Source organism: Vombatus ursinus, unplaced genomic scaffold (assembly GCF_900497805.2).
Source record: "Vombatus ursinus unplaced genomic scaffold, bare-nosed wombat genome assembly UNPS02014832.1, whole genome shotgun sequence".
Classification (NCBI taxonomy): domain Eukaryota; kingdom Metazoa; phylum Chordata; class Mammalia; order Diprotodontia; family Vombatidae; genus Vombatus; species Vombatus ursinus.
In genome coordinates, this window is record NW_020954610.1 from 50,653,165 (window position 1) to 50,665,535 (window position 12,371).

A 12,371-nucleotide genomic window follows, 5' to 3' on the forward strand; every position below is an offset into this window, starting at 1 on the left:
GAGCAGCTGTGGGGCATTCTATTGCAGGTAGATCCTGCCCGGTTCTACAGTATGTGCATCCGGGACACCTGTGAGATAAGTGAACTCCAGGCTGCCTGCAGCATGGTCTCTGCCTACATCCACCTGTGCAGCCGAGGCTTCGTTCCCCTGGCAACTCCTCCTCCATGTGGTAAGCCTTAAAACTCTTCGAAGTTGCCTTTGCCTGGTTGTCCCCTTACCCCATCTGATGGTGAAGGCTGTATTGCCTGCCTTCTTGTCCCCACCTCATTTGAGCTTCGGTTATTCACACAGCTCTTGAGAAACTGTCCTCCCAATTGATTAGATCAAAGTTGAAAGTTTGGCAAGACCAATTTCCCCAGATGCTCCTCCCTAACTGTTCATTTATTCAGCAAATATCAAGGTCTTACATGTCAGATATTAAACCTGTCCTTAAGAAAGAAAAGTAGAAAGAGAGAAGTATTTTGGTGAATAAGGAGATGACACAATTGTAATTATAGATGCCCCTTCCCTTGACAAATTACATTGTACACACTTTTACTTAACTTTCTGTGAATATGTATATATTATTCTCTGCTTCCCCGTGTATAACTTTCTTAAGAGATTTCTTTTTGTATCCCACTTTAATACTTATTGAATGAATGAATTAAATACAAATTAGAATGTGCGTGGGGGAACAAGCATTTCCTAAGTGCCTACTATGTGCCAGGCACTTTAGCATGCTATCTCATTTGATCCTCACAACAACTTTGAGAGGGAGGTGCTATTAATGATCCCCATTTTACAGTTGAGGAAACTGAGGCAGGCAAAGGTTGCCTCTTGCCCAGGGTGATACAGATAGTACGTATCTGAAATTATATTTAAACTCAGGTCTTCACAACTGGCACACTTTATCCACTGCACCAGCAAGGCAATGTGAGTTCTTTGAGATTTCTCATGTCATCTTTGTATCTCCAATGAGATACAAAGCATAGCAGGCATTTGATAAATGTTTGGTAAATGAGGTAATGACTTTGAGCTGGGCCTTGAAAGATGGATAGATAGCCGACAGGCAGAACAGGGTGGGAAGCGTACTCCAGGGAGAAAGGACAGTGGAAGAAAAGCATAGAGAGACTGGAACCAAGGGGTACTTGCAGAGATTAGAGTACAAAAAGGAGAGCAATGTGAGATAAGCCTAAACTGGGCCCAACTTTGGGAGGCATTGAATGCTAAGAATTTGTTCTTTATTAGGTAGCTAATGGGTTGCACTTATCCTTATTACTGCCCACAAATACACTTTAGTCCTGACATATTTGATGTTAATGCTCCCCCTATCCACTTAGTTTTACATTGTAATAGGTTACATACTTGTCTCATCAGACTCTAAGTGCCAAGGACTCCATGTAGTGTTCTTTAAATGGTGTCCAATAATAATAACTCACATTTATATAGTGCTTTATGGTTACAAAGCACTTTACATATATTACCTCATTTAAGTTCCACTAAAGGCCCAATCTGAGGGCTCATTGTAATGTGAAGGTGACCCCCACATTCTCAAAAGGAATATCGATGAAATACAAGCTATGAAAGGATCTACCAAATTGGGAAGGCTTTGAGCAGGGGCCTAGCAATGGACCATCAATCAGTGTGGCCAAAGAATTAAACTAGCTTAGCTCAGGGATACTTACATTGGAAGGTTGACCAACAAGTGATAAATATTGTTGAGCAAGGCAACTCGTTGAACCATCTACAAAGGCATGGAGAAACAGTATCCACACTAATGAAATCAGAGATCATTTGCAAGATTGAGGTATTTCATTTCAAAGCAAGGCATCAGATAGAAATAGGCATTTAATAAAGGCTTTTTGATGGCAGTCATAATGATGGCAATAAGGTCTTTTCTAAGCCTATGTTTACCACAGACAGCTCTGGAACAGTATATAAGGAAAGTCTTAGAACCAGCTTATAAATGGCTTGCCAATTATTAAATTTTCAGTTTGTATATATGCATTTTTTTTTGCAGAGGCAGTTATTAAATGTTTACCTGCAGTACATTTTGACTAATTGTTCAGCATCTTTTCATCCTATTAGTGAATGATGTTTGTCAAAGTTAGTAAGATAACCAAAGGAAGATTTATCCTGGAATTGCTTATTTCTTAAGCTGGAAAGGACCTAAAGAGATCATCTACCTCTATGCCTCAGGGCAGAATCATGTAAAGGTCCCTATTAGTGAGAATAATGAGTCCCCTGAGGTGGTCAAATTCTTTAGCACTGCATATTTTCAGTGGGCTAGAACTAATTACAATATTTTACATAATTGTAACTTTGAATAGTGTAAGTTGGAATACATGCAACCACTTCAGAGGATTTATTATATGAACTAATTGGAAATTAGCTATATTATTAAAAAGTCATTTAATCACAAAGTCTTGATTGAGTACTTATTTTCCCAGTGCTATAATAGTATGGGTCCTAGAAGAGGACCTGGTGTTTGTGGCTTCTTGGGCATCAGGATCCATCCATTCAAAAATCACACTTCAAAAAGCCCCCACTGATGTATTTACTCTTGCCAGGCCAACCAGGAGACATTATAACTCGAAGCAAAAGACATTTTATCAAAAGCATTAGAAAGTTAAGTAACAAAATATTCCTCTAATACATTCTCTCCCATAAATTATAAAAAGAGATAAAACATATAAGGAACATGCATGGAGAGAATACATATGTAGGTGACACACAGCTTAATACATGCCTATGACACTTTAGAGCTGCTGTCCTCTAATGTCATCCTTATCTCTTTCTGTAGTTCTTAGCTGACATAAACCTACTTCCTCGTAGAGAAAAGGACCTGCCCACCCTTTTCCCCTAGATAAACCCATGTGTTAACTCTTTCATGATGAAACCCCAGTCCACTAGTTAGAAAATCCCTTAGACATTTTTAAGTCTATCTTTTGAACTCCTTTTCTCTTGTTGCTATCTACAGCCCTTCCGTCAAATTATAGCCCAAAATTTCTTTTAAGTTTTATCATATCTCTTGAGTCCCTAGCAAGACTTACCTCTAAATCATTCCAAAAGCCTGATTTCACATAACTGCAAAAAAAAAGCTGGTTATCACTAAGGTGAGAAGATTCCTTTCAACTCTCTATAATTGTCTTGGTTGCAAATGAACTTGGGCACAAGACTGAAATGGACCATATGGAATTGGAAACTATTCTGTACCAACAACCAAAATTACTCTGCTTCCTACATATCAAGACTTTGATAGATCTCCTGTCTCATCATCCACAGATGCAAACTGCCACTCACCTTTGCTTGTCTGTACCTTGACCATTGTACCTATTTTTCCATAAATCTCCTGTAGGAGATCTACCCAACATGCTGGGTTCCTTCCTTTAGATTTCTTGACATTGGGTGGAACACATGGACAATTATCCCTCTACTTAGGCAATGTTAGGTGACTGGCCTGCTCTTGTCCCATCTTACCTTTCTTTGATGATATCCTTCATGCTGTCTTGTTTGTAATGGTTTGTAGCCCACTTACCCCACCATGTACCTCTCCATCATCCTATGGTCAATCCTTAGTTTTAATTCTTCAGAGGCCACAATCCTTTATTCACAGCCATACAACCTCACCAGAAGAATACTCATGTTTGAAAGATGGGCCTGTGTTTCCAAGGAGAGATCTGGATTCATTAAAAGAATTTTGTGATTTTCCAGAGGCAATCTAACCCAGAAAATTCTATGGATTGTCCATCTATGTATTGAAGGAAACAGATATAGCCTCTGCTCCCTTGGGGCTCATAACTAAGAGTAGCCAACCTGGCTACCTGCCTAGAAGACATTCAATGAAAGAACAATAGATACAATGAGAGAGAGAGAGAGAGAGAGAGAGACACCATGATACTCCATTCGAAGTATAGTCTGGTTTTAGACGAGGGAAAGAGACTGCCCTATTTTCCTCAGCCACCCTATCCCACCAGGGATGGGGGGGGAACATTCCTTGTATCTTGATATCCAGCAGTCTCCCAGAGTTATACAGTTATTCCTTCCACATCATGTCTTACCTCCAAGATTTCAATATATTAAGAGGTGGGTTGGCAGAAGAAATTAAATGGTAATTTTTTGGGAGTTTTGTGGAAGCAGACAACACAGAAAACTTATTTTTACTTAACATTGACCTACATATAGCCTATGACCAAATACTTAACCCAAATTTTACAATAAGGTACTATAAACACTCCATAAAAAAAAAATCAGGTTTCTTTTCTGATACAAAGGGAGGGCCAAAAAATTTTACGCAGATTTTCCAGATCATGGGGCACCAAGCCTCTAACCCCTGTGATGTGGAAGGATAACTGTATTATCTGCCCTCCCCATAAAAGTAAACTTGGGATCAAAGAATGACTCCTTTCCCTCAAACCATTCACATCTATTGTTTCTTCCATCTCTTCTCTTCTTTTCCACAAGATAGAAGCCAAGGATTACTCTCCCCCTTTACAAGGCAAAGTCAAGGAAGTCTCAGAGATATTAAATGTTTTCCCTGAGCTCACACAACAGTCTTGAGATTTCCCTGCTGTCCCCTTGCACACACAATTCACCAGACCAGCTGGCTTTTCCTGAACTCAGGGATTGTCATAAACTTGGATTCCAGAAACCATAGCAGTTCTACCCATCTATCCCCAGTCCACAATATGTGGAGTTGGAAACTATTCTGCACCAACAACCAAAATTACTATACTACCTACATGTCAAGACTTTGATAGCTCTCCCATTTCATCATCCACAGATGCAAATTGTAACTCACCCTTTCATGTCTGTCCCCTGACTATCGTCCATACCTTTCCATAAGTGTCCCATAGGAGGTCGATACTCCATAGTATCACCAACAGCATACCAAAAAAAACTGCAGTAGTGTGGGGTTTTGTGGTGGAGTGTAAAGATGAGAGGAAAAGAAAAGGGAGTTAAGAAACTAAAATATCTAAAAATGGTCAGAGCTTTTGCTGGTCTCTTGGATCCATCTAGGGAACATGTTGTCAAAGCTCTCCTTAATTTTCATTTTTTTTTCTTACAGGTGAAGAAAGAGGAGTTGGCTTTGACTTTTAAAACTTTGCTGATATAAAAATCTTTAGCCCAAGAAAACCAGGAGTTTACATTTAGTTTGGTCATTCTCAGTCACGTCCAATTAAAATTCCAATATCATTTGCTATGATGAAACTAGGTGGTGCAGACAATGGAGTGCTGGGCCTGAAGTTAGGAAGACTTCCACAAAACTCCCAAATTAATGTGAATTTAAAAAGCTGGAGCTCTATCTTTTTTCTAAGCTGGACTTCTCAAACATCCTTTGTCTTTTAAGACCTAAAAGTAGAGACCAGTTTCACTTTGGTTTCTGCACAGAAAATTACAGGGAAGTTTAAACCAGTCAGTCTGAACACATTGAGCAACAGCTTAGTTGTTTAATAAAAGTCAGCATTTTAGAAATGTCTGCATTTCTACCAAAAAAACAAATAGGACTGCTCCTTTTCAGGCCACCCAGCACTTATTAAGTGATCACACACATGTGTGGCACTTTTCTGGGCGCTGTGCCTGGTTAACGAAACAGATTTAGTACTTGCCCTGGAGGAGTTTATATTTAAAAAAAAAAGTCTGTCTTTGCCAAACCACATACATTCACATGAAGGAAAGGAGAGAAATGTCTAACCTGGTCTTCATCAACATTGGCTATTCTCAGGGAAAGACAGCAATAGGTTCTGAGTGATTACCAGACTTGTGGCCATTGGGCTGTGTTCTAAAGTCAAGAAATAGAGGGCCTGGATTTATTTTGCTAAATTTACCTGCTGCATGCACAGTTAAATCTTCTACAGTTGCCTTGACTCCCAAGTTCTATCTTTTGCCTTCTTCTTGGATACATCTAGGAAACATGTATCTTGTCAGAGTTCTTCTGGCTTCTCATTTCGTCTTACTGTTAATCATAACAAAATTTTAAAAGTCATGGCCATCTCACTTTTTCGCCTGGAAAAATTAACTGTAAAGAAAAAAATATTGACAATGGATATATTCCCTGATTGTATCCAAGGAGATGGCAAAAGTATGAGTTAGGAGTTTGTACAACTATTCAGGACTTTTGCTTTTGCATGCAAAAGGCAATTTAGCACCTAGAAAAATTGTCAGGAAAAAAAGCCTTGGGTTTTACCTGGGAAGTTTCTCTGCCTAGAGTTGGGATGATTTCTGGTTCTATGACATTATTGTCAACATTCTTACTTGACACCCTTTTGCCAGTTCACCTATCAACTTTATTTCTGAATCAGCCTCTAGAAAGATGTATTACCTTCAGTATTTTTGTTATTTAGTTATGTCCAACTCTTCATGACCCTATTTGGGGTTTTCCTGGCAAAGATACTAAAGTGGTTTTCCATTTCCTTCTCTGGCTCATCTTACAAATGAGGAAACAAAGGCAAACAGGGTTAAGTGACTTGCCCAGGGTCACACAGCTAGTAAGTGTCTGAGGCCATATTTAACTCAGGAAGATGAGTCTTCCTGACTTCAGGCCCAGCACTCCATTGTCTGCACCACCTAGTTTCATCATAGCAAATGCTATTGGAAAGATACCACTTCCTCATCCTCATAACTCAATGGCAAAGACTGATTTTTTTTTTTTTGACAATACAAACTCATCTGGGGCCATAAGTAGGCCAAAGACTTGGGGAGAGGGAGGGAATTATACTTTTTAATCATATATATAATACATGTATATACATATACACACATCTATACATACATACGTGTGTGTGTGTGTATATATATATATATATATATATATGAATATTCATCAGTGATACCATTGAGACTTGTTGCCTAATGAGTGTGAACCTTTGAAGTTTCACTATATAAGGAAGGATGCTAGGAGATCTATCCATCCAGCACCAACCCTAAACAACCACAGCCTACACACAGATCTACAGCTATCTTGTATGTACCTCTATCACTTTGACCCGAAAATAGAAAACACAGTAGAAAAAGACCAAAGTAAAATGATAGGCAACCCCAAGTACCTTTAGGATATGGTCTGTAGAATAGTCTGAGAAAAGTAATAGCTTTGTATCATTTTTGTCAGGTTGATGAAGGGTAGGAAAAATAAGTGAAGGTACAATGGATACTACAGAATCACCTAGTGTTTCTGGAAATTGATCATTCCTAAGAGAGAGATTCATTCAAAGTGAGTCCATTTCCTCACTGGCCTAGTGAGAATGAAACATAGTAAGCACTTCACATTTCCTCATCTTGATAATGAAGGAGTTAGAACGGGTTATCTCCTAAAGGAGCCTTTTATTCTAATATCCTATTAGTCTCATCCTATGAGTTTAACCTTCTGGTGCCTTGACAGTACCTCCTCAATCTGGATTCATAGGACTGAAAAGGGAGAAGCATAGGAAGAAGGCATCCTCTAAGGATATTAAGACCAGAGTGGTTAAAGTGGTTCTCAAAGTCACACAGGCAGTAAGTTATAGTGGGGAGATTTGAACTCACTTCTTCTGAATCCAGATTTGGGACCCTTGCAATTATATGTCATCTTAACTGATCTGTTTGGTTTTATATTTATAGAATATATTATTTATATTTATAGAATATTTATATTTTATATTGAGTTGGGATGCAAACCTAGGACTTAGTTTAATGTGGCATAATACTGGGGTAAAGGGTACTGGACTTGAATAAATGGCCTGGTTTCAAATCTCTGCTCAGATATTTACTAGCTGTGAAACCCTAGGCTGGTCGGGTAAACTCTCTCTATATTTATAGAATATACAGTATATTATAGAAATGTATTTATTTATAAATGTAATTTATACTTTTTATTTTACATTTATAGGAATGTATATTATATATATTATATTTATGGCATCATAGAGGTGTTATTGGGGAGGAAAGTCTCAATTTCCTTAGCTCTGAAAGGAGGGAGATAAGCTCCAAGGTTCCTTCCAATTCTAAAGTTGTGATTCCTAAAGAGCAAAGACTTTGTAGACTTAATGTTTATACTGGAGTACAATAGAAGATTTACTGAAGACCAACAGAAGATAATTTTGTGATGCCTTTGGCAGCAGTGCAAGATGCTAAGGCCTGTTAGGACTAGCATTGTTCCTTCTGCCCTGGAGAAGGGCCTCATTTCTATTTTCTTTTTCTTTTGCAGTGTGAGATTCTGCTCAGGGCAGCCATAGGCTGACAAAGGATGGCAAACTCTTTCGCCTTGTGACATTATCCAGCTCTAACATCCAACAAGCAGCCGTAGTCTTGTAGAGAATCATCCCTAGCAAGGGGAGAAAACACAGGCACCCGAGAGAATGAAGAAAATGAGCATGCCTATGGCCTGCTGAAGGGCAGCCATTTATCGCTCTTTTAAGTAACATGCATGGCCAAGGACATGGGAGCCTCCCCCAACAGGTTTCAGTGAATCTCTTCCTCCTCCGCTGTAAGAGCCTAAGACACTGGGATTCTCCTGTGCTCACTCTAGCCCCCAAAACTCTCTTCTGGCACGTCAGAGGGTGAAAAAAAGAGAGCAATCTGCTTTGGCTCGAAAGATGACTTATTCATCGCATATTTACTGAGCACCTACTATATGAAATGCCGTGGTTCTGGATCAATTGTGTCAGCAGTAAGGAGGAGTGGGTATCAGGAAGGCTGTCTTAGTTATTAATCCCATCAGCTCAGGTTTCTTCCAGCTGTATTTTGCCATCAAATTCCATTTCGCCACCAGCTTAAAAGAACAAGTGACCTGACTTACTGCACATGGCTTCCTTGACCTCAGCTGTCCCAACTTCCTACCAGGGTTGGGGAGAGTCTGGGGTTGTTGTTTGCTCAGGCAGCCATAGCATTTTCAAAAAGTGGGGAAGATCTCTTGAGATTTTCTTGTTATCAAGTGTTTTGTTTTTTTTTTAAATACTGCAAATAAACTAGATTCAAATTTTGAGGTTTAGTGGGAACCTCCTGAATTAATATTCCTGGGGAGCTCCCTAGTGAATACTAGCATTCCATGAGCACTCAGTCATAGGTTTTCATAACTTATTCTGGCAATGACACGGAACAGGGTACTGATAAATACTGTAATCAAACTTTTGAACTTGATTTAATGTAATGTCGTTAATTTTCTTTCTTATTAATAAATTTGCTTGAATCCAAGCACTTATTTGCTTTGGGGAATTCATTACTAAATCCACCAGTGAAAATAGTGTCGGTTTATGGAGCACTTTGCATTTATTATTAAACCAGGGGTTCTGAACTTTTTTGTGACATGGACTCCTTTGGTGTAGTGAAGTCTATGTACCCTTTTGTTTTTAAATGACTAAAATAAAATATATATATATATATATATAATTACAAAGAAAACCACTTGCATCAAAATACAGTTATCAAAATATTTTTTAAAGTTTACAGTCTCCAAGTATGAATGTCTGATCTAAACTAAACCCTGTAGAGAGTTTTATCTTCCTTTTACAGATGATGAAATTGGTCCAGAGAGGGGAAATATCTCAAGATCATATAGCTAGGCTAGTAAGTGATGAAGTTTGGACTTAAACCCAGGGCTTATGAGAGATCAGAGAGAGAGACTTATGATGGCATAATACTGGGGTAAAGGGTACTAGACTTGAATAAGTGGCCTGGCTTCAAATCCGGGCTCAAATATTTACTAGCTGTGTAACCCTAGGCTTTTCAGATAAACTCTCCCAGCTTCAGTTTCCTCATGTGCAAAGTGGGGGGTAGAGGGAGAGAGGATTGATTTGATGGCTTCTGAGGTCGTGTTCAGCTATAAATCTATGATGCTATGACTAAGTCTGGTGTTCTTCCCACTGTCATGCCAAGGAAATTTCACTTTTGTAAAAGCCAATTATGAATGAGCACTCATTCCACTGCGCCCACTTTAAGGTCATGCTTTCAGGATTCCAGATTTCAGAGCAAGGAGAATAATAGGCTTAAGGCTTTCTCAAGCCAGCATTTCTGATGCTAAAAGGCCACGGACCACTTGGGACTGCCTTTGTTTTAGCTATTAACTAGTTAATTGTCATTTAGGAGCACTTGCTTTACATTGGCACTAAAAGGATTAGCTGGAATTAGCTTACCCACTTATTACTTAAGGTAATAAATGGATAAGCCACCAAATGGCCCTCCTAATAAGGTCTGCACTATCAGCTCAAATGCTTACCCATAGACACAAGCAGAACTGAGTCACTGGAAATTTTGGGTCCCTTTTTCAATTCCTATGCCTACATGCAGGCTCTTGTAATGATTCAACCCAGGCTTTTGCCTAGTCTAAGAGTATGAATATGTCCAACAAAAATTTATCATTTATCGCATTTGAACCGTATTCCATTGAGATAATAATCTCTTTCCCAACTTCACATGACCTGAAAGGATTACTCAGTAATATAGAGGATGGGACATATTTAATGAAAGTGGAATCAAAAGAAAAAAGTTGAAGGTTAGACGTTTAGATCGCTAGGGCTTTTCCTAGACAGAATTTTAAATTTCAAGTTCTTCAGATCTCTGTCACTGTTACTGTTTCATTTCAGTCATGTCTGACTCTTTGTGAACCCATGTGGAGTTTTCTTGGCAAAGATATTGGAGTGATTTGTCATTTCATTCTCCAGCTCATTTTACAGATGAAGAAACTGAGGCAAACAGGGTTAAGTGACTTGCCCAGGGTCACACAGCTAGTAAGTATCTGAGGCTGGATTTGAACTCACAAAGAGTCTTCCTGATTCCAAGCCCAGTACTCTATCCACTGTGCCACTTAGCTGCCTCATATCTCTTTACCACAATGAAAACAAAATAACCAATGTTACCTTTGGTCTTAGTTGCAGAGAGAACATATATACACAAAAATAAAATACAGGGCATTATCATCATTATAATAACTCTTTGTTTGCAAAGCTTTTTCCATATTATCTCATTTGAGCCTCACAACCCTGTGGGATAGGTGAGCAGGGAAGGATTCCTGATGGACTTGGGATTTGAACTAGACTTTAAAGGATGGGCAGATTTTAGCCAGGTGGAGAGAGGAAGGGGAAGGGCAGGAGAAAATGAGGACAAAGGCTCTGAGACAACAATTCACAAGGCATTCACAAGAAACACAAAATAAATTTTTGTCTAAAGCAATGGGTACATGTAAGGAGACAGTAAGAAATAGTGGGACTAGACTACCAATCATAGGGGGTTGTTGTACACAAGTATACCGACAATGGAAAGTTTAGACTTTATCCTTGCGGGGGACAGGAAGTTATTGACAGTTTTTGAGAAGGAAAATTTAGGATAGACTATTGTTGTTGTCATTTTTCAGTTGTGTCCGACTCTCCATGACCCTATTTGGGGTTTTCTTGGCAGAGATATTGGAGTGGTTTGCCATTTCTTTCTCCAGCTTATTTTATGGATGAGGAAACTGAGGCAAACAGTTATCCAGGGTCACACAGCTAATAGGTGTCTGAGGCCATATTCAGACTCAGAAAAATGAGTCTTCCTGACTCCAGGCCCAGCACACTATCCACTATAGCACCTAGCTGCCCTTTAGGATAGACTGGAAGGGGGGAAAGACCAAGGCCTGGGAAATTTTAGGTTACTGTAGCAGACTAGACATGATGTGAAAAAGGATCGAAATATAGCAGTAGGAGAAAGGGATGAATTAAAGACATTATGAAAAGAAAATCAAGACAACTGACAATGTGAGGGATAAAGGAGAAAGAATCCTTAATGACTCCAGCCTTTCAAGCTTGAATGGCTGAGGAAATAGTGGTATTGAAGATAAATGGAAGTTAAGATTGGAGGTTAATTTGTGGGAAGGAGAGGATCAAGTTTAATTTTAGACTTGTTGACTCTTGAGTGGTAGTGAGATGTTCAAGTGGACATTTCCAGTAGGAGGTTAGAGATGCAAGACCAGTACTTGGATGAGTATTGGGGCTGAAGTTCTCTGGGAGAAATGAAAGCCAAAACCTTTCAAAATGATTGAAATTACAGAGGGAGTACAGAGTGAGAAAAGCAAAGGGCTAAGGTCTTCACTTTGGAGGATACCCATGTGGTAAGGAGCTAAAAATGAAAAAGGGGGCAGAGAAATAGGAGAACCAGGGTAGTGTGATGTCATGAAATACAATGAAGGAGAGACTTTCAAAGAGAGTGGTTAGAAGTGTTGCATCTACTTTGTGTGGTGTTGTTAAAGGGTAGTTTATACATAAGTTGTAACTTTGATGTGGTCATCTTTTCACCCAAGAGATCTAAACCACGAGCTTTCTTGAATCTTAACAGCATTAAAGATGATTAATTTCTTTAAAAAAAAAAAAAGACTATTGAATTCAACAGTTGTGACACTCTTTGGGACTCTTGAAGGTACAATTTCAGAAAAGCGGAAGGGTCAAGTA

The 12,371-nt window shown here is 39.0% G+C and overlaps 1 protein-coding gene across 2 annotated transcripts in view; it reads left to right on the forward strand.

The window, feature by feature from the left end:
• The window catches only part of LOC114025554, a 76,663-nt gene extending 67,516 nt beyond the window's left edge, over positions 1-9,147 (forward strand). For both annotated transcript variants that reach the window (XM_027839013.1, XM_027839014.1), the window contains 2 exons: positions 28-169; positions 8,162-9,147. In XM_027839013.1, the coding sequence (XP_027694814.1) occupies positions 28-169; positions 8,162-8,166 (147 nt within the window). In that variant the 3' untranslated portion in view covers positions 8,167-9,147. The remainder of the gene's footprint in view (positions 1-27; positions 170-8,161) is intronic.
• The last annotated feature ends 3,224 nt before the right edge of the window (positions 9,148-12,371 follow it).